The sequence below is a fragment of the Piliocolobus tephrosceles genome, chromosome 13, assembly GCF_002776525.5.
Source record: "Piliocolobus tephrosceles isolate RC106 chromosome 13, ASM277652v3, whole genome shotgun sequence".
In the NCBI taxonomy this organism is placed as follows: Eukaryota; Metazoa; Chordata; class Mammalia; order Primates; family Cercopithecidae; genus Piliocolobus; species Piliocolobus tephrosceles.
Genome location: NC_045446.1, coordinates 119,841,658 through 119,864,914, shown reverse-complemented (window position 1 = coordinate 119,864,914; position 23,257 = coordinate 119,841,658). Strand labels below are relative to the sequence as shown.

The window sequence follows — 23,257 nt, the reverse complement described above, 5'->3', positions numbered from 1 at the left end:
CCTTTCTCTTTATACTCCTACCTATGTACTTCCACTGGTGCACATGTTGATGAAGTTGTTATCAATTTGGAAACTAGAAATCACTTTTTTATATAAAAAGAAAGAAATTGAAAGATACATTATCAGCCTGCGTAACTCCTAGGTTTTTATTTCTCTCACTGTTGGTTTTGGCTTCTTTTCCCATGGCATTGTTTGTTTTACTCCTCAAAGAAAAAGATATTTATGGCCATGGAAAAAAGGAAAGATAGTTGTCACTAAGTCATTAGCTGGTATTCGACCTTGCTACTGGATAAGGCTTTGCTAGAGAGCCTGGCCCCTCTCCTCATCCTGTTGCGTAAAGTGCTGTAAGGCGACTGCTTGCTTGGCAGTGTCCATCTGTGGATGTGGATGGCCTTACTGACCCTGCACCTCTGACCCCTGCAGATGGTGGTGAGTGCCATTGTGGACACCTTGAAGACAGCGTTTCCTCGCTCTGAACCCCAGAGCCCCACAGAGGAGCTGAGTGAGGCCGAGACCGAAAGCAAGTCCCAGACAGAAGGCAAGAAGGCTGGCAAGTGAGAAGCCCTCAGTCACCCAGGCACCTTTCCCCAGTTCCCAGATTGATCCCCAATCCTCAGCAAACGCTCACCCTATTCTCAAGCCCTAGAGGAGAGGAGGTGGGTCAGACATACCAGTTTTTAGGCGAAACTAGACCCCAGGCTCCTCAGTGCTCCACCCGGAGGAGCCTGTGGTGCTGCAGAGGCAGCGCTGCTGAATGTTTGGTTTTGCCATGGAAACCTGGGGCCCAGCTGACCAGGGATGTTTGACTAGGAGGAATACTCTCTTTTGAATAGGATATTCTCTTTTCTCTTTTCCTGGAAAATTGAGATGTTTCTTTCCTACTAAGAATTAAGGCTTATAACTGATCTCTGTTTGCCATGATTTCTGGAAATCTTGGCTCAGAAGTTGCATATATTAGCAATAAACAGGAGAAGGCTAGAATGGAAACCCACAGGGCCTATTTTAGTAACTGGTTGACTACTGCTACTCTCTCCTGCACTAGGGCCCCAGCTGTTTCCTAGCAGCATTCAAAGCCAACATGTGGCAAGCAAGGGCACCACATGTACCCTTACTGCAAATTTCTTCTATATCTGGGTCCTTATGAAGAAAGAGCATCTGTGTGTGTGTGTGTGTGTGTGTGTGTCTGACTCTTTGTCTCTGTGCTTATGTTTCATGGGCCAGCAATAACAGACTCACAGCTTCTAACCTTTTCTCAACTGGGCCCGTCTATTGAAGGATGACCATGATACCTGTGCTTATGAGTCTCTGTCCCTTGAAACATTGATGTTATCACTTACAGTTTCTTCTCTAGTTTTATTTGGAACACAGGGGGAATAAATGGATGTCCAAAAAGGATACACTGTGAACCGCAGTAATAAAAACTTGGTCTATGCCACCTGTCTGTTTAATCTTCAGCAAATTTTTAATGAGTGCCTAGTATGTGTTAGCTAGTCTTTCCTGTGGGAATATAACCATGATGCAGACTGATGCCAGTTTTACTTAGCAGAAGCCATTTCACAAGTGCACTGTAGACCTAGCTTAGTGTATGCGTTACATTATCTATTAAGAATTGCGAGAATATACACTGTTTGGGAGATTGCAGGGCCAAGGCTTTCCTGGCAGCTCTGACCATGTGACCACAGTAAGGTCCCCAGAATAAGTACGGATATTCTTGTTGTCATTTATTATCACTACGTGCCAGCCCTTTGTGTGGGGCTCAAGACCATAAATTACATCCTGTTTCTGCTCTTTGTTTCTGTACCAGGTCCAGGCTGAGGTTCTCATCCAGTAAAATTTCGCCAGCACTAAGTGTGACTGAAGCACAAGACAAGATTCTGTATTGTCTCCAGGAAGGCAATGTGGTAAGAACCAAAACCCAAAGAATGTGGGGCAGAAATATCTGAGATGTTGGTCCTGCAGTTATAGGCAGTTGAGATATTCTCTAAAGTCAGGTATGTCCTGCTAAATGACTTCATCAGCCTTTGGATCTCCAACTTTTATGCTAAAAGTATTTTCTCTGGTTTGGAATTCCTACCAGTTCTGGCTTGGCAGATTGGCTTCTCAACCATGGTGGGTTTGGGATAGTGGATGACAAGATGAGAAAGAAAGCTAGTTCCTGGAAAAAAATGGATGACTGAAAATGTGTGCAGATCTGATCATCCCAGGGCAGGCTGTATTACCTGCAACTTGGGTAAAAAATAAAATCTTTCCTAAAGTAGTCAGAGCATCGGTTGGCTTTTATACCCAAGGTACTTATGCAGGGGAGAGGCAGGGAAACCTAGAGTGCCACATTTGCTCCCCTACTGTCAGCATTCCTTATGTGATACGCCACTGGTTATTTCTTAGGAGTCCGAGACCCTATCCATGTCTGGGATGGAATCTTTTGTTGAAAAACAGACAAAGTTACTGGAAATGCAGCCAACAAAAGCCCCAGAAAAAGATCCTGAACAGCCCCCTAAAGGACATGTGGACAGTTGCTTGTCAGATGCAGCTGTGCCAGCCCAAGACCCCAGCAACAGCGATCCAGGTGAGTGGCGAGGTCTCTGCTCCCATGGAGAAGGGAGCCAGGGTGGCATCCACTTGGGACTTGGGATAGTTGGAGTTTGTAACTTTGATTTCTGTTCCATTCAGCTGCAAGTCACGTGTTGAACTCCAGTGTTGGAGGTGCTGTGTGGGGGCACAGAGATGAGTAGGACACAGTTGTCAGAGCGGAATCAAGCAGCAGAGCAGGGCACAAACAGGGAGTTCTAATCCGTCAGGACGAGACCATGCTGATAATATTGATAGCTCATTGAGCTTAGTTTTGGCATATCAGACTCTTGGATTTCTTTAGAAACTTTCTTCCTTTAGTGTCCCAGTTTCCTGGTTTCTTTCATGCCCTTCTTGTGGCTTCTTAGTCCAGTCTCTTGGCCCCATGATCCACCTGCCAGAGCTTGATTTTTGGCTCACTGTTCCTATTCTACATACTCTTCCAGGGTGACCCCAGCTGTACTCTTGGCTTCAGCTGTAACGCATGTGTGGTGATGCCTTAAATATTGAATATTGTATATCTTCACTTGGATATACCATAGGGCAACTGAAATATAATGTGTTCAAGATGGAAATTGTCTTATTTCCCCAGATCTATTCTTTTTTCTGTATTTACTGCCATGGCAGATGATACAACCTAGTTACCCAACATAAAGTAGGGAGGGAGAAGAGATGAAAGCTCTACTTCTTCCTTATTTGCATTGGAGGCAGAGCAAGTTCGCCTTCCAGGAGAAGAGCAGATGTGTACTCTGTAGAAGAAAAATTCAAAGCTCTAGATATTAATTAGTATATTTACTGAACTAGAACATAAAATAAGTATATCGGTTCCATCAAGATAAGGCCCTCTGTTGAGAATAAAAGATCGCAAAATCTTGGATTCAAAAATGGGGAAAAAGCTGATTTCACTATTCTTTCTCAGGTGCCCATAAACAAATCACCTGACATCTCTTCTGAGGGCCTCAATTTAAGTCTGTGAAAAATGGGATTGACAGCCCCATCCCTTCACACATATCTCACAATTAAGTAAATAAAGTAATATGACAGTGAAAGCATCAGAAACTCTAAGAGACTGTAAAGATGGCGGGGGGCGGAGGCAGTGCGGTAAGAATATCATTCTAGGCAAAGTCCAGCCTGTACATGTTGAACGTAATATCTCTAGAGGGATGATTTAGGCCTGAAACCCTTCTTCTGTCTCTGAGAGACTCAAAATGCTCATATGATTAAAAAAAAAAAAAAAAAGCGTCATTTTCTTTAGGAGAACTGACTTGGTGGTACCTTGTTTGCTGTCTCATTTTTCACTGCTATAACTAATTCTTACCACATGGTGGCAGCTCCAGGCAAATGCAAAACCTGAGAGAATCATACAATTGAGGACTAGGGCTCAGGATGATACTGTCTCCAAGGATTGCAATATCCCATCTTTGAGAAGATGATTAGAAATCAAACAACATATCAGCTCCCAATCTTTGCAATACAAACAGAAAAGAAAATATATATTATATGGGGTTAAGAGGGAAGTATGATTCAGTTCTAGTAGATCTGTCCAAATCAGAAGTCATTCATGTTCAAGGAGAGCTGGGGCAAGGTGACCCAGAGAATACCCATTGATCCTACACTAACAAAGTCATTGTTGATACTACTTATAATATTAATCACAGCAGTAGCACCAGATATCTCAGATTCATTCTGTAACATCACATACTTGGAGGGAAATCAGAAGTGACATTGGGACCCTAGGACAGGTTTAAACAACACATGCTTCCTTCCACAAAATACATTTGTTCAGGAAACCTTAGTTTAGCATGGGTATAAGCTCATGTGTGGCCCTTCCAGTCTTTGAAACAGGAAGAATGTAGTAATTGTTATGGGATTTTACCAGAGGTGTGGTGTTCTTCCTAGAACCAAATGTTATCTCAAAATCAGACTGAAGCCTCCTGAATCCTAATCATGATTCCTCCTGGAATCCCTGAATCCCACAGCTCTGTGTAATGGAGGTTTTTCAGGAAAGTGAATGCCAAATCTTTCCCCACTTCTGCCCCTGGTGTTTCCGTCATGCTTTGTGGGGGTGAGTGGAATGCAGGGTTGGAAAGAGAGGAGGCCTTGCCAGTTGCACTTAGTCACTAGTTGTGAGCTTTTATTGGGAACAAAGTATTCAGCATTCTGGGGAAATATAGAAGAAATAGAAACTAAGTAGGCCAAATAAGTGCATATATGTATGTGTGTGTGTATATATATATGTGTGTGTGTGTATATATGATTAGAAGGTATATATATATATATTTTAAAAACATAGAAACATTCATTAGGTTACAATATCAGGAACATGAATTAAAAATGTAAAGAAATGCCGAGCCTGTCACTGAACCTTCTAGATATGAGTTAAACATCTCTTGATTTGAGTGGAGAGGGATTGCAGAAATACCAGATGATTGGCATGAAGGTAGAGAGACACAGGTGCCACCCAGTACCTTGAAAGATGTTCCTCAAGTATGGGTCTCTTCTGAGTTACTCTTGATGCCATTTTGTCCCTCAGGAACAGAGACAGAGTTAGCTGACACAGCCCTAGATCTGCTCCTCTTGCTACTAACAGAACAGTGGAAATGGCTGTGTACCGAAAACATGCAGAAGTGTCTTCGTCTTATCTTTGGGACCCTAGTTCAAAGGTAAGACTGCTGAATTCTCCCTCACATCAGAATCTCAAATTGCAGAAAAGGTGGATGCGATGCTGAATAGTGTCCAGGGAATCTGCAGCCGTAAGAGAAGATAGATTCTCTGTTACAGGGGTTACAGGAATCAAAAATGCCTTGAGAGTATCAGAAAGCTTTTATTAACTACCTTGTTGTCTACAATTTGAAAGTATCCAGTTCTGTAAGACTTCTGACATAGTGTACTGAGTTGCAGACACTGTGTGTGATCCTAAAATACTTAGCTGAACTCTTCCTCCTCTCAATTTTCCACCCAGTTTTATCCTCCAGCCTTGCACCTTTTACTTGGTTATGGTGGACATTTGTCTTAACTGACATTATGTCACCAGTGTGATGATAAACAGTGAGAAAGAAAAGGAGAAAACATCAGTGCTCTTGAAATAAAGATTGTTTTCTCTGAGAGGGGCATAAATATTCACAGCTGAAGTACTTACTGACACAGGATGGTAAAGAATAGAGGGAAATTTGGATTTGCAAGTTGGCTTTTCTAATCCAGGCTTTGTAATCCTCACACCATTTGATCTCCTGAAAGATTTGTACACAGGTGGAGTTTTTAGCTGCTGACTTTCTAACTGTGGAACTGATGTAAGCTTTTTGCTAACCTGAAGTAGGCCAGAAACACTCTCTCTGAGCCAGGCAGACACATGTAGTGCTTGGGTTTTGGCTACTCTTGTTTTGAACTCCCTCTTATGAGACATCCTGGCACATCCAAAAGTAAGAGGAAGCCAAATGCTGACCTTCTCTTAGCATGAGGCTCATGCTAACAGGTCACTCAAAAAATATATCCTTATAAAAGAAAATTATGTGTCTATTCTTTACCAAGTCGAAAAGTTATTAACAGCAAGCAATTAAATCTCCCTTTTCTAAGTTGCATAGGATCAGGGAGGTTTAATAAACTTGAATCATAAAGAGGCCAAGTGAAAGAAGATGATGCACATCTATATTTGCTACGTGCTTATGTATGCCAGCACCCAATCTCCATTTACATGTATTTTTTTATAGTGGTCAAGTGAGGTAGGTAGCCCCATTTTACAGAATGAGAAAATAGAACTTGGCAAAGTCAACTAACACGCCCAAGGTCATCATTAGTAGCACACTTAGAATTTTAAGCCAGATTTGTATAACTTCAACCCCAATGTGCTTTTTTCTTGTATCTTGTAGCCTTAAGACTGATCTCCAAATGAAACCTGCATATAAAATGCTGACTGGTCTTTGTCCCTTTAAGCTTTTCCCCTTGTACCTACTTAATATTCAGCCCTGCCACTAGAGTGCCTTTTTCTGAAAAACAAATCTGAACATATATTCTGCACTTAAAATCTTTCAGGAGTATCCTATTACCTACCAAAGTGGTTTCCGGTATGTGTCCTAGTGTTCTAGGGTTCTGCAGAAGTGCTTCTGAAGCTAACTTAGAGGCTAAGGGAAAGCTGAGTGACCATGACCCAACCACAGAAGCTCCACTTCAGTCAGTTTCATATACTGGGGATCTAGGTAAGGCTTTGTTTGGAAAAGGGCTCCACTCTGTTTAAAATATGCACTTATTTCTTTCTTTATATTAAATTTGTATTAAAATTCCACCTCCTTTCTTACTTGGCGTGATCTGGTTTCAGTCTTACTTTTCATTTTCCACCATGTAAACTGTCCATCAGTGCCTGAATATTCTGTGGTCTTTTACCCCCAGGCCTTTGCTCATCTTCCTGTATCTGACTTCGAATGGTCTTTCTCTACCTATTCTTTCCCTGTTCCTTCCATGTGTTCCTAACTTTCCCTCTTCTTGTCTGCTTGGCCTACTGCAAAACATTTTTCATATATTAAGCATAAAATGTCATTTATTCTGTGAAACCTTCTGTAGCATCTGCTCTCTTTCCCCTGGAATTAAGGAGTCCTCTTCTCTAACTCGCAAAGTTTGGATAATAGTGCTTATCACAGTGTGTTATATAAATGACCTGCTTTTCCTACACTAGTGGTTGTCAACTGGGGGACACTTTTGTCCCCCAGGGGACATTTGCCAGTATCGGGAGATATTTTTGATTGTCACAACTGGAAAGGGGATGTGGGATGCCTACTGGCATCTAGTGGTGTAGGCCAGGCATGCTGCCAAACATCCTTCAGCTGCACAGGACAGTCCACCGTGCCAAACGAAATGAATTATCCTGCCCAAAATATCAGTATTACTGAGCTTGAGAAACCCTGTGTAGACTATTAGTTCTTTAAGGACCAGAACTAGCTTTGTGTCCCCAGCAGCTTATACAGGGCCTGGACATAGTAGGTACTCATTAAATATTTAATAAAGAAATAAACATTTCCCTTCCCAGTACCTTTACACTTGAAAGTATAGTCTCTTTAGTTGTATTCTGTCACCTCTGGGTGTCACTAATTAGGCCTTCATTTTCTTCTTCTTTTGGATTTCCCTTTGTTAATCTTCTAAGTGGTTTAAAGAAACAAAAAAAAAAAAAAATGAGAAGATCCCAAAACTAGCTAGTATGTGATCATTAATAACCCCTTCTCCTTGAGGTCATTTACGTGACAAATTGGTTTCAGAACACAAGAAATTATTCAGTATGAGGATAAAAGTATAGATGAGTTAGGAGAAATTCAAAGAAGATTGAGATCCATATATAAAAGAGGTAGGAAAAAGTTTACCTCAAGTTTGAATAACTCAGAATATTCAAGGGCTTGGGCTAGTCCACATAGAGGAAAGACACCCATATTCTGGAGTCAGAGAACGATCCCAGAAGGACTGTTTCATGTAGCCAGGGTCCTGGGAGATCTAAGGCAGAAAATTCAATACGGAGGAAGCAAGCTCCAGGTGCATGGCAGACATGGAAAAGACAGGGCTCATTTTAGAGTTCAGAGCAGAGACTGTGAGACTTCTTTCTTTTTCATTTTTCGTATATTGAGGATAAAATGCCAATATATGAAATACCGGTGAGATGGGATTTCATTCTGTCGCCAAGGTGGAGTGCAGTGGCACTGCAATCGTAGCTCACTGGGCTCACCCCTCCTGGGCTCAAGCCATCCTCCCACCTCAGCCTCCCAGGTAGCCAGGACTACAGGCACACACCCCCATGCTTGGCTAATTTTTTTAATTTTTCGGTTGAGACTATGTTGCCCAGTCAGGTTCCTCATCTTTCCATTCCTATCCCTGACACTCCCCAACTACAACCAAAACTCCAGTTAGCTGGGTAAAGTCTGGTGAATGAAGACTAGCAAAACCCAAATATAGTTCATGCCATGAGGGAAATCAGGGAGAGGGCTTACAGCTGAATTTCTCTTGACTTTCTCGTCTTTTCACATTCTGAGTTTTTGTTTTTTTGTTTTGTCTTACTCTATTTTATGGAAAAGCATCACTATTGTGATGGGAAAAGTGGGAGAACTCTGAATATATTTGTTGAATTTGAATGAAGCCACTGAATATTGTGCAAGAACAGAATTTTGCAGCTACTTTTGAAAAACTTATAACTGTGGCCTGTTATCTTTGTTCATCATACATGTTTCCAGGTGAAGATGTTTTATACATGTTCAGTTATCTCATATCCCTTCCTGTCAACAAGTTCTTACTTATATCTAAGTATCCAACTTTATCCGTAACCCATTTGGTTTTGTCTTAGCTGCAATGAAAATAGGACCACATCTGGTTAGCAGTCTCCTCCCCCAAGCTTCCACAGACTAGAATTAAATGAAGAATCTCATACTTCTCTGTTTGAGGCCAATCATGTATCCCTACAAATCATTTTTCCCATCTTTTTAATGACATTTTTGGCCCTCTTCTGAAGTACCTTATAGCTGGTTTCACAGTTTTCCTGAAGCCTCCTTAAGATAGGAAGCTAGAAGTCATGGTATCTAAAGAAAGAGCCGGTTCTTCCACCAGAGCTTCCAAAGATCTGGCATCAGTGGCCCATGGTCTCATACCTGCAAGCACCCTGTGCATTATAGACATGGGACTAACTCATTTTAGCATTCAGAGTGTACACGTTGCTAATCTCATCAGCATATTTACTGTCCAGCAAATGTTTATCGAGAGTTTACTTACTGCAAATACTGTACTGAACACTACATGCACATGCTATTCAAAAGCCACAGTTACCTTTGTACCAACCTAATATTTAATTCCTGCAAAAGTCCTGCGAAAGAGGTATTAACCCTCATTTTAGAGATGAGGAAACTAAGGCTTATAAAGAATGTGGGTTATCTAATCAAAATCACAGGGTTAATAAATATCACAGGCAGAATTTGAACCCAGGTTTTTCTGATTTATAGATGTGATGATTGTCTAAATTTCAGGATCAGATCTTTGCCCTGCAATCCAGCAGGATAAAAGCCAACCCAAAAATCTTTGTCTCCAAGTACTGGAGATTATCAGGCAGTTTGTAGAATCCAAACTGCATCTCCGTATCTACACACTTGCATCTAACATAAGGGCACTGCTGCAGTCCAAAGGCAGCCCATGTTACTGTCCCCAGGACAGTTGCAGGTTTTAATTTTAAAAAGCGATGTTTGCATTGCTACATGCTTCAGCTTTATTTGCTTTGGTAAGCCAGCGTGCTAGAAACTTAACATCTCCAGAGCTGCAGCACCTCTCCACTGCAGCCCCTGCCTCTCCCACAAGAGGCATGATATGAGGTCCCGTTGTGTTCCGTCTCCATGACTGCTGCCTAGGAGGCTACATCTTTGCCCTCCCTGAAACCATAGGTAGCTGAGCCACATGCTTTTGCAGGGTACTTGGGTTCTCTTCCTTTAAGTTCTGTGCTTAAAAGAGCAGGATAATTGGTGTTGGTGCCACAGGTGGTGCTGCCACTTCTCTGGTTATTTGGAACACACTGCAGTTTGACCATCAGGGATGCTAAAGTCACCAGATATGAGTGCATCTCCTCCTTAAAATGCCCTCCTTTCCAGCCTCCAGTATTGTTATCCCCAAGCAGGCAAGTTTATTTCCTCTGCTTCCAACTTTGTGTACCCTCCTTGCACCTTTAAAAGACCTATATACATTACTGCCTTGGACGCCGTAGACTTCTGTCAAATTATAAGCACACTCTCTATCCTGCAAAGGGGAAAAAAAAAAAAAAAAAAAAAAAACCAGAGTAAGTTCGACCTCATAACCCCTCCTTCTAAGCCAAAGTTGGAAGAGCTCTGATCTGAGCCAGGCTTGTAAATCTATCTCCCTTGATTGTTGATGATGTGGAGAGAAGTGGGAGGGGAGCTGAAGAGAAGTTAGATGCCCAAAAAAGGCATTGTTAAGTCAAAGGGAAGTCTTGCATGCATGTGCGCCTAACCTCTTGTGTCAGCTTCTGTGCTGGGAACATCCAATTATGTAACAAGAAGCACTCCTTATTTGGAATGAGAGACAAAGGGAGGGGAAGGGGAGAGCGGGTGGCAGTCTGAGCCAAGGAGCAAATCCGGCTTGTGCAAACTCTGCTCATGCCCGAAAACAGAAGAAACTTGTAAATATCTCTACGAACATCAGTATCAGATTTAGTAAATTGGGCAAGTCCTCAGAGCTAGACTGGGTTGGAGGGAAAGAGGAGAGATACACTGTGCTCCAATGATGTTAGGGCATTTGGGGCAGGAAGATCCAGCCAAGGTAAGGGGTAGGATTGGTGTGGAGCCCTGATGGAGAGTGAAGGAATGAGAAGAAGCTGGACCGGCGCCCTGCCTGGACACCCAGAGTAATGCCACAATAAAAATAGGAACCACGCCAGTAGCAGAATGCGTGAATGCCACGTCCACGGCGCTGCCCTCCCCATGGCCCCGACGATGGCATCCGACCTGTGTCAAAAGGGCAGCAGACACATTCCTGGCATCTGCGTCAGGATTTCTCAGTTAAAGAGGGAGTGTGTGTGTGTGTGTGTGTGTGTAAGATAGAGACAGAGAGTGAGTGTTTGGGGCATGTGGGAATGGAATGGCTTGGCAGAAAGCAGGGGGGGAAAGGTTCTGGCAGAGGGGAGTGTAAAGTGTGTAAAGTTAGGAAGTATACAGAGAGGAAGAAGAAAAGAAAGGATGTGCAGGTTTAAGGGTCCAACAAGCAGGGGACCCAGGAGAAACTTGATGGCAAGCTCTGGACCTTACACCAGACCTTGGAATCACTTTCTTAGAGAAGATGTCGCTCTATAAACCATCTCCTAGAAAAGGTCAGGAGAGTTGTGGCAGAGTCTGGGAGCACTGGAGAGTGCTGTGCTGCAGGGCGCAATGTCCATCTCCCTTAAGGACAGTTGGGAAAGGCTGACCATGAACCCTCTTGCTTCCGCTGTTCTCTTAGGATGCTCCGGAGCCAAGGTGCTTTCTGAGTGGAAATCTGATTCCAGGGCCTCTTTCTTGGTTGGGCATATGTCTGAGTAGCAGGTGGATCCCGGCTCTTTGTGACATTGGTTATTTCTTAAGAGAACCTCCAGGTCTGCCACCAAAAGGGCACAAGTAATTGCAATGGGAAAGGAACTGACGTTTATTACAATATTAATACCAGGAAAGCAGCTATGTACTGTTTGTATTAATGTTCAATTCTATGAGATAGACATACAGTTGTACATTTTATAAGTGAAGAAAACTACATTCAGGTAAAATAACGTTCCCAAAATCATAAAAGTCATTAACAACCACACCTTAAGATTCCACTTAAGTCATCCTAGCCTCAGAGCTCATGTGTTTCCCACTGCTCTGCCCTGCCTCCCCTCCATGCAAGCTTCCCCACAAAGCAGTGTTCAGTAGAACTGGGTTCACCTGAAAGTTCCCTTGCCTTATTCCCATCTCGCCTCTCTTGCTTTCTATCCAGCTGGTCTCAGGGACACATGCATCTGATGGTAGCATATAAATTATTTTTGTCTGCATATTCTGATTTTATTTTTAAAGTACTTCTGAGCCAGAGATTGTCTCTTAGATATCTCTATTTACATCCTATTCACAATCAGGAAAAGATTGTTAACGTTCAGACTCAGAGTTTCTCAGGAAGCATAGATTACAATTTTTTTCCTTTGCTGTGTAACTTTTTCTTCCAGTTCAGCTCTGGTGCCTGGCTATATCTTATACCCGATCTCTTCCTATGCACAGCTTTTCTAGAAATATGCGCACTTTTGCAAGACCCCCAAATACAAAATTAACTCAAACTAAGTCTTCAGAATTTTCGGTTATTTTCTGGCTCTCTAATCATTGGCTTGGGCTGTTTTTAGAGGTGCTGAAATTAATTTTTCTCATTGATGACTTTGCTCAGATTGTATTGTGGCTCCTTGGGAAGGAGGCCCAGGCCTCTTCCATTAGGCCATGCCAAAGGGAAGCTCTTGACTGCCGTAGACTGGGCCAGGATGGGCCCTAACAGTTTCCCCATCATATGAGTGGTCTGCCTGTCATATTTCTTGGGTGTCACTTATTCTACACCCATCTTAGGATAAAGACATCATGCCTTTCCTGTCACGTAGTGACAGTCTCTACTGGAATGTATCTTTGAGATTGTAGCAGGTGGATGGCAGCTGACAGCCGTGTGCTTGTGCATTGTTTGCATTTCTGTGTGTGTGCTCTTGAAGTCTCATATACTCAAATAGAGGTGCAAAATTGCTCATTGTAAAAGTTAACAAAAAACAGAATATCATGAGGCATTTAAACCTCAGAGCCTTTTTTTCCAAGTCGGGTTCTTGGTGTCTCTTGCCCATCTGTGACTGCACCAGGAGCCTAAGATTTTGACATTTTGATGACAGCTTTAGAATGTACGTCAGCATCCTGAGGGCAGGGGCTGTGTCTTGTTTACCATCATATCTTCAACACCCAGCCCCATATCTTCAACACCCAGCCCCATATCTTCAACACCCAGCCCCATACGTAGAAGGCACTTAATAAATTTGTGTCAAATAAATGAACACAGAAGATCACACATCATTCTGCTGGAGACAGTCCCTCTGCTTTTCACTATTAAGAATCTTAAGAGTCCATCAATAGTGCTGGGGGACCAGAAGCAACATGGAAACTGAATCTTTGATTCCCTCCACACAGGGCGTGCCCAGGTCTTCAATTCATTGGGGAATTCTGATTCCCAGAGCCATGGTACAGCCTAAGCAAAGAGGTTTGGGGGCCCTTCAGGCCATCTCCCATTCTAATGGCTCTCTCCTTTCCAAAGAGTGCAGCGCCCCTCCCCAACCTGGGCCTCCCAGTATGAAGCCCCACCGAGCCTGCCCTCTCTGGAAGCATCTCCTGCCATTGTGCCTTCTCCACCTCTTTCCTTCCACATAGAAAGCAAGAACATGGACTTTGAAGTCAGAACTGAATTCAGATCTTGCTTTGAGGCTATATGACTTAGAACATACCACTCAACCACCTTTGCCTGTTACTGTCCAAATGGGAGTCATAGCCTAGTGCCTGCAGTTTTTCGGGGGTGTAAGAGATAATGCAGAGGTAAATGTTCGGGAGGCTTTATGGAGGAAGGTATAACAAAGCTAGATCTTGTGAAATAGGTGTCGTTTAGACTGGTTTAGACTAAATAATATTCTATACACTAAGACATTTTTAAAGCAGGAGGAGGGGCATTATTTCTACTTTCAAATAAAAAGTAATCTGGAATATTTTTAGCCAGCTTCTTTCTGAATGTATGTTGCTTTTGTTGTTTCAAACAGGTGACAAAAAGCCTAGCAAACTCCTACTGCATGGCATGGGTACAGGAATTCTCCCTCTGGGCACCAGGTGGCGCTGCAGGTTAAACAATACCATTCACTGTCCTTTGAGGAAGACCTGTTTGTTTTGCAGTTACAGGTCCCCTGCCCTGATGTTCATACAGCAGTAATGAAGCCATTCCCTGGCTTGCTGCATGATTTAGAGGCCACTTATCTGCCTACTCCTTAGTGCCAGTGACTTTTAGATAAGCCCTGTTTCTTTCATCTTTCACCCTTCTTCCTTCTGCTCTAATGCGTCTTCAGCATGTGCTTGCTTCTCTGAGCGGTGTGGATGACCAGAAGTTGCCCCTTTGAGTGGATCCCACCATTAAAAATTCAATGCTGGAGCTGATTCATTCAGAACAGAGTGAGCAGAACAGAGTCTGTGGTGATGAGACCAGCTAGACATCTGAATTGAAAGAATTTTGTCAATATTCTCTACAAACTACTTGGACCTCTATTCAGGGTCTCTTGTGATCCTAAAATCTTATACATTATGTATTCACTAAGGTGGAGATTGTCAGTGCTGAATAGCCCTGGTATTAGGATCTTATCAACCTGTTACGTATTCAAGGACGTTTCCTATTGCTTTAGGCCATGGGTGGAGACTGTTTGACTCTCTCCCATTAATTTGGTTTTGGAGAAGCAACTATATGTTAATGCTTACTTTTGATCTTTACCTCTGTCCTTGCAGGCTTCTCCAAGTGCCCTTTGGAGAAGCAGAGCTATTTGGTACTGGAGCAGGGAGACAGTTGGATTAATTGGTGGGAAATATACTTTAGCTCTAATATAATGCTGGCCCTGAAAGATTTCTCAGGGGGAGTTCATCCTTCTTGGGAGGGAGGCTGGTGTGCAAATGCAGCATCAAGATGAGTTTCTCCACACCCACCTCCTCTCTCCCCCAGGTTTCCTTTTTGTTGTTTTTCCAGTTTTATTTATTACTCCTCTGTGTTTTCTACCCATAGTCAGTGTTCCCAAAGTTCTTACTCTATGGAGATTCTGGAGTTACCACTTCGGTGTCCCTACATCCTTCATATCAGGATGGATGGCCTTCTACTTGGAAAGGTTTTACAGTTCAGCCTGTAGCCAGGAAACTGGGAATACTTTTGGGTAGCTCTTCTACACCAAGGTGATGGTGTTAATGACAGTCACTTTTCCTTCTCCTCTACACCCCTCTCAGTGTTTTTTCTCTTTCTTTATCTTGGGCATCTGCTTCTCGTATGTATTCTTTATTCTCCTCAAGGCTGGTCTTTTCCAGCCTCCTCTAGCCATTTTCACAGCATCATTTGAAGTCCTACAATGTCTGCTGATTTAAATAAGTCCCTAATAATTTTCTTCCAGATCATGGCTGAGCACACGCTCAATCTGTTATCTCTGATATTTATGGAAATTTGGAGGTCAGCCCCTTCTGCCTCCTCCAGCCCTTCGCTTCCCATCCTCCTTCCTGTGGCAGGAGTTCTATGTGCAGAGCAGAACAGGGAGATCTCCCTGTGAGGTAAAGCCCCCATGAACAATAGGAGCTCTGGTTGTCAAGACGACCACTAAATTACTGCCTTCTTCCCTCTTTTGTGTCTTGCCTTTATTCCTGGTGCTTCAGCACTAAGGGTTTTGGTCCCTCTCCCTGCCCTTTCCCCTCCAGGGACTCAATTTTCTTCTGAATGGGTGGCCGATTTAATTACCTTCCCCCTTCCCCACCCCACCTCTCTGCCCTTGCCCTTGCTGCTGAGAAAGGCAGGGTCAGGATAACTACCTGGGGACTGAGAATGAGCCAGGCTTGCTGTTCACACGGGGACAAGGAAAGAAGAGACAGAGACATTTTGGATCCTGTAGTCTCTGCAGTGAAAGTTTTATTGTTTAGTAGATAGAGGTCTGGTTGTCGCAAGGATTCAGAAATAGGGTTTTCATATTATCCAAAACCCCCTGGGGCCTCTTCCCAACCTTCTTAACCACTCAGTACCAAATGCTTTACCGGTTTCAGTATTTACTTCCCTGAGCCTGCCAGGAGAATAAGCTTTACAGTGAGAAAACTGAGGCATGAAATGCAAAACTTACTCCAGATCTGGCTGTCATTAGTTCCCTGGACCTGGTTGAATTTTTAAAGAAGGTCTGAAGGAGTCTTTTTCTCTTTTACATGTGCAAACGCACAAGCACTTTAGAAATGCTTTTTATTTTTCTTATTTCATCTTGATGATAACTTTGTGAAAAAGGCAAGGCAAGAATTTGCCCATTTTATAATGAAGGAAGCCAGAGCTCAGAGAGTTCATTAAACTTTTATGTGGTTAAGCCAGGGTTCTGTCTGTAGCTTTTCAGTGTTATTTTTAAAGTCAGTCAGTCCTGATTTTCTCAGAACTGGATTATAGTATGTCGATAGCAACATAGTATGAGGCCAAAAAAAGGTTGACTTGAAAGACTTTAGAGGCACACTAGCTTTGTGTATAGAAAACTTTCAGATTGACTGGGCACGGTGGCTTATGCCTGTAATCCCAGCACTTTGGGAGGCCAAGGTGGGTGGATCATTTGAGGTCAGGAGTTTGAGACTGACCTGACCAACATGGTGAAACCCCGTCTCTACTAAAAATACAAAAAAAAATTTGCCGGGCATGGTGGCGCATGCCCTTAGTCCCAGCTACTTGGGAGGCTGAGGCAAGAGAATCGCTTGAACCCAGGAGGTAGAGATTTTAGTGAGCCAAGATTGTGCTCCAGCCTGGACGACAGAATGAGACTGTCTCAAAAAAAAAAAAAAAAAGAAAAGAAAAAGAAAAAAGAAAACTTTCAGACTGAAATCTTAAACATGTCATAATACTCAAATATAGAAGAAATGTTTGGAGCTTTCTCTTTACTATCAGTCTTATTTATCCTAAAAATACACAATCCCCAAGTGTCTTTTTCTCGTTCTGCATTTGTTAGAAAGGTAACCTGACCTTTGCTTTTGGTCTTTCCTCCCCCATTCGCTACCTTCCTCTCTCCTTACTAGTTTCAGATAATGGGTTGGAATCAATTTGATGCTGCTCCATCCATCAGAGGCACTTCCCAAAATACAAGTGTGACTCATAGTCCTCATAAACCCCCTTTGCTTTTGTTTGACTTTCAATCTCTTCTATCCTCTGGGCCTATTTCCCAGGAAAACCAAACATAGGCTACTGGCAGCTCGCTCTCTCCTCCAGGATTCATAGTGTGAGATAAGAAGCATGGCTGACCCACTCCTTTGCCTTCCAGCTCTCTTCCCTTCCAGAGGAACGCATAGCCAGATGTGAATGCCCATTTCATGGATTACTTAGTTCTAGGTCACCTGACTTATTACCTAGCATACCGCTTACAACATCAGCTCTATCACTGGTGTATTGGCCCACAGTTTAATTTTATTATTAGCCTAAACAAAAGATTATTAGGAAAGCAAATCTGCCAGATGTGTATATAAACACATATGGAATGGCACAAAGGATTTTTATATTGTCCATGATTTTTAAAAATCTATCATTGTCTTCCTCCGTAAGCGTGAATAATGAAGAGCTCAGTGTTTTTGCTGTTTTAAGTATTGGGATGTATGCTTTCTGCAGAACCTATTGTGAACAGTGTGCCGTGCTTTAAGACTAGTGTCTGTCCCATATACAGCATGAATTCACTTAGTAACCGATATTGATTGATTGCCTTCTCTGTGGCAGGCACTTTGTTAAGTGATCAAAATACAGAAAAAGACCCAAAACCCCTACCATAGGAAGTTTAATATCAATTGGAGGTGCAAACTTATAAATAGAAGTTGCAGTATAAAATCAGTGCTTTGAAAAGAACTCTGTATGTGATTCAGAGAAGGGATTTATCGATTATGAGAGGTCCAGGGAAGGCTTATAGTAGATGACATCAGAGATGAGATTTAAAGAGTGAGGGGAGTTGCCAGCGGACAGTGAGAGAGAGAGACAGCATTCAAGGCAGAGCAGTAAAACAATATAGTGTATTTGTGGCACTCAAAGAAGTTGAGTATGATTGATTAGGAATATATGATATGCAAGAATAATGGCTGATGATAACGGTGAAGAGTTTAATGGGAGTCTGCTCATTCACAGTCCTGTGAGTCATTCCAAGAACAAAACATTTGTCACTCATTTGATAGGAAACAATTTACAAAACATAAACAGATGATGACATGAGCAAATTTGCAATTGAGAAAAATTAGTTAAATAGTGCTGTGGAGGAATAATTAATTGAAGGGGCCAAAGTTAGAAAGACAAATTAGGAAGGGGTTTCACTGATAGAAAAGGTAATAAGGCATTCAGCTAAGATCATTGCTATAGAGATGGTAAAGGGGTAATAGATTCATGAGATATTGAGGAGGTAGGATCACCTATATTTAGTGACTATTTAAAGTTGAGAAAAAGAGAAATCAAGAATGACTCACACATAATTTTCCACCTTGCAGACTGAGAAGATAACTAAAAAGATGCGGTAATATCTTTCTGAACAGCATATCTGGGTTGTGGTTAAAATCCTGTTGCTTACTAAAGTAATAGATTAGTATCTACTCTGATTTATATAAAAATAAATGATGACACCTGAAGAAGCCTATACTGTATCTCTAATACTTTTGAGATTCTTTTTAATAGAAAACTTAAGGCCCGGATTATATTTTCAACTTTTTTTCTATCTGTAAGTTTCTTTAGAAGAAAAAAGAAAACATGAAATGAGTAGCTAACTGTGTAGCTGGTACCAAGGCAAGGTTTTTAAATTTTCTGTGCCATGACATGTGATTATTCACATGGTGGACTTCTGACTACAAACAGAATACAACTCAAAAATAGTAGAAAGAATGTATTTGTCAGCAGACCATCAACCCAGTAAAGAGTAAGACACTGACAAAATTTCAGATAAAGTTAAAACTGGATATTGTGAAAAACAGCTGACAAAGGAAAGCAGAGATAGATGAGAGGTGCTGGAATTCATAGGAGCATAACAGAATGAGATAAAAACTGTTTTACATGCTGTAAGAACAGATTAACTTAAAATTCACATCAGAAGATATCACTGAAAGTTTTGCAACAGGATTGATTCATTCAGTAAATATTTGACTGTTTATTTGTGAATGACACTATTAAATGCTAAAGGAGATGTCAAAATGAATTATATAAGATTTCTGGCTTCAAAACCTTAATAGTCTTTTTGGGGGGGTTGGGGGGCATTTGCAAGAAGCTCAGCCAATGCTTTGAGTAAATGAATGAACAAATTAAACACATATTTCCAATGAGGAAGAAAAAGAATCAGCATCAAATGAATCCAGGGTAGTTAAACTGCGATCAGATTCTAGGTGAACATATTTAAAAAATAGAAAGAGGAGACATATACTGAACAATGCAAAAATAGTAGTAATAGAAATGACAAGAACAGGGCCTAGTAAGCTTCAACTCAGAAGGAGCTGAGGTTGTAGATAAATATTAAGGGAAAAGACTTAGGTGAAAAACACATATACATGTCACATGTGTGACTAACAAGAAAAAATATGTATAGGTAATTGTTTGGGACAGATGCTGTAGTATTAACTGATTACATGGTAAAAGCATTTATTCATTCACTCAGCAATGAATGAATGGGTCTATTATTTGCTGGGCTGTTTTCTGTTTCCTTTGTCAAGGAAAATGCCCTAGCAAGAAGAATTGAACAGACATGATTAAAGTAGAATTGATGACCAAAATAGAAATGAAAATAACAGAATGTGTAACCTATTTTAAAGTTTGTACATTTAAACCTGTACTTGGCCTGAATGAATTATATCCCATGAAACTTAACAAATTTATATTTAACATTAAAGACCTAAGGTCATTAAGAAACGTTGCCATTTGTCCATATGAGTTAGAGATGCACAGATATCTTGCCTTTTTAAAAAAGTGGTTACAGGTTCTTGACCCCAACATTTATCTCTGGAAATTTCTGAAGCAGATGATGAAGTAGATGTTTGTGAGCATTTGGGAAGGGAAATGGGGAACCCTAGAAACCATTATGGTTCAGTAGAAATGTGCCCTGCCTGATTAGTATGCAGTTGTAGTTACATTGTATGTGGATTTCAACAAGCTTTTGCCATAATACCCATATGGACAGAATGGAGTATGTTGCCTGCACTATAGTACTTTTAAGTAATTTGTGGCTAGTTGAGTGTCGTTAGCCCAAGAGTATTAAATAATATCATAAACTGATGCCATCCTAGAGGGAAATTTCTAGTGATAGAGCACTGCTCTTCATCTTATCCTGATCAATTTTTTTTTGTCAGAAAATTTGCAAGTAATTCTAATCTTAGAGGAGTAGTTAATACTCTAGATGACAAAAATTAAGATTCAAAAACATTTAGAAAACTTAGAATGATAATCTAAAGCCAACAAGATGGAATTTGGTAGAAATAAATATTGTAAACTATAATTTAGATTTTTTTTTTTAATTTCACAAATACAGAAGGGCAAGACTATACTTAACAGAGGGGCACATGATTTTTTTTTTTTTTTTTTAATGTTCATATGTGGACTTTGAATTTTAGTTGACTGAAAACTCAATATGAGTCAGTGCTTTTGACGTGTGTGCCAAAAAGCTAACACAATCTTCGGCTATATAAGAAGTATATAATCTAAATCAAGGAAGGCATCAATCCCCTGTATTCTTTGCTGGTCAGGTCACATCTCAGAGCTGTCTGGTTGTGGGCACATCATTTTAAAAGAAAAACAAAGCAGCATACCAGAGGATGGAGCCAGGATAAGCAGTGGTTCATTTCTCTCCTCCGTTCATCAGACATTTATTGAGTGTCTTTGAGGTTGGCAAAATCAAGGATGTATAGGTGGTAGAAGGGAGGTAGGGGAGAAATAATAGCTGAATTTAAAAATGCAAAATGTTGTCTTTTGGAAGAGATTTAACCTAGTATCTGATAACTCTAGAGAGTAGAACTAGGATGAATGACTGGAATTTATTAACACAAGGAGGCAGATTTGGGTTGGCAAGGTTTAAGAAGCATCTTCAATGAATTTAGATTATGCTTTGAAGGAATTAAGCCACTTACTTCCCTGAGGTCACATTGCTAATTGGGTAGCAGAACTAAGATAAAAGCCCAAGTTTCTGAATTCACAGGACCCAACCCTTGTCTATGCCATTATATTACAGAGGAGGTTTCTGCTTTGGGAGGAGACTGGATAAAATAACCTCTAAGTTTCCTTCCAACTCTTAAGTTGTATGTTCTATAAGCCACTTGATGTAAAATATTTCCTTGTGGTGCCCAGTATTTCCATATTTGGAGTTGGTGAGATTGGAAAAACCACTAAGGTTGAACAGATGATTTTTTGAAATTCCTTTCTTAAGAATCCTTCCATTTTTTAATACGTATTAATTTCATATCCGTGATGTGTACTTTACTAATCAAAAATAAAAACTGTGGCTAGATATAAATGTATGAAACTCAGATTCTTATATTGTGGTATTTAGGAGAGTGTCAAGTCTTCCGTTGAAGTACACGATTCAAAGGTGTGGATCCATGATTGAAAACATGAAAGCGAAAATCAGGGAAGAAACTGTGCAAACTCTGAGCTATTTTAGATTTCACAGTAGTCATTGGGAGAAAGAAGTAGTTTCTTGCCCTCGGGGTTCATTTCGTCCTCATTCTTCCCCAGCACCGGGCAGGAAAGGATGGTGACCTGGATACACAGTCAGAGGGCAGCAGTGTTGAACTTTCTCAGACGCAGCTGAGTAACTTGGGTCTGGATAGTTACAGGATGGAAGCCTAGAGCTGAGAACTGACAGGGGGAACTGTCTGTAAACACAAGAAGGGGCCATGGCAGGAAGACAGAGGGCTGGAAACTGCATCAGAGAGAAAAGAAGTGTAACTTTTATCAGGTGTGAAATTGGCAAAAACAATTTGTTTAATGGAGAATGTCCCGAATCTACACCATCACCTCCAAGACCTCCCTTCTCTCCCACCCTATAGATTGCTGCTACTGATTGGATGAGCCAATGCTCATACTTCTGTGCTAGGACTGGTGGTACAGAACACAGTGTTTGTGGCTGAGGCCCCTGCAAACATTTTACTGGGTGCTTGGTGGGTGGAGATGGGGAGCGTTTCCAGGAAGCTAAAAATATGGCTTGGGCTTCTCCTCCTTTCTCTCAGAACTCCTAATTCTTGACTCTATATGAGTGTTTTTCAAACTTTTTTAAAAACTTCAACCTACAGTAAAAAATGCATTGTACATTGCAGCCCACTGTGAGCATACACATAGGCACAGGCACATACACATGAGATGCATCTTTATGTTATCACAAACAGCAAAACAGATTATATGACCTCTAATGATGTCCAGCCCACAGTTTGAAAAACGTTGCGCTACAGCCATCAGGTTTTAAATGGCTATGAAAGTAGCCTGATGCAATTGTATCCAAAAGTCCCTAAGTCTAAGGCAGGATTCTCAACTGGAGCAAGTTTGTCCTCAGGGGACATGTGGCAATGTTTGGAGACACGTTTGGTTGGCACAACTAGCATCTAGTTTGAGGGGAGGAGGGGCAGGGATATTGTGGAATGTTTTATAATGCACAGGAAAGCCACTATGACAAAGATTTTGCAGTCCGAAATATCAGTAGTACCAAGATTGAAAACCCTGCTCTAAGGGTAATAAAATAAGTCAATAATTCTAATTTATTGAAGATGTATTTAGGATGACAGAAGCTTTAACTTGATCTTCCTTTTCTGTCTCTTTTCGTTTGAGCTATATTTGGTATCTTAAGATAAGGTTGAAGTATAATTGCCCTTGGATTGTCTATAGAGATACAGCCAATAGATAAATAGGCTGGAAGGAATGGACCTGTTATTTTTCTTGTATTTAGACTACACCAGGTGTTTTCATTTAGAATATTGTTGTGGATCTTATGAATATTTTCTGTTTCATGATTTTAGTATCTTCTTCCCTTTCTCCTCTTCATTAAGCCGTCCTGATTCAAGACCCTTTCTCACTCAACCATAGCTGCTGTCTTAGAAAAGAAGTGAAGGGGATTTGGCTAATTGGATTAGACATGGTCTCTAAAGCCTTCTCCTCTTACTCATGAGATTTGATTCTGCTGTTTTGATGGGAAATGACCTTCTGCTAACCTTGAAGTGCCATCTTAAGCCCTAGTATTAAACTGTCTCCTTTTTAGTCATTGCTTCATTCCCGTATCTGTGGCTATTTCAGACCAGGTTCCCTTGAACATGGAGTAGATGTGCAATCCCAGCGTACTGACAAGCCCTGATCTCCACATCCTCTCTTCTCCCCTGTCTGGCATAAGTGAAGCTTTTGAATGTCTTGGGGTCAAAATGGTGTTGTATGGTGGGGTTTTTTTTTGCCATTTTATTGGCTATTTCTAGGTCCCCTG

The 23,257-nt window shown here is 41.3% G+C and overlaps 1 protein-coding gene across 8 annotated transcripts in view; it reads left to right on the top strand.

Annotated features, from left to right (window-relative positions):
• The window catches only part of SNX19 (sorting nexin 19), a 61,006-nt gene that overhangs the window by 8,027 nt on the left and 29,722 nt on the right, over positions 1 to 23,257 (top strand). For 6 of the 8 annotated variants that reach the window (XR_002725165.1, XR_002725167.1, XR_002725166.1 and 3 more), the window contains 4 exons: positions 424 to 554; positions 1,805 to 1,901; positions 2,386 to 2,566; positions 5,102 to 5,231. Coding sequence is in view for 5 of the 8 variants with exons in the window: in XM_023185915.1 (XP_023041683.1) it covers positions 424 to 554; positions 1,805 to 1,901; positions 2,386 to 2,566; positions 5,102 to 5,231 (539 nt within the window). In the remaining 3 variants the exon portion in view is untranslated. Of the gene's footprint in view, positions 1 to 423; positions 555 to 1,804; positions 1,902 to 2,385; positions 2,567 to 5,101; positions 5,232 to 6,642; positions 6,762 to 23,257 lie in introns of those variants that run through there. The other 2 variants (XM_023185916.2, XM_023185917.1) reach the window with 2 other exon arrangements.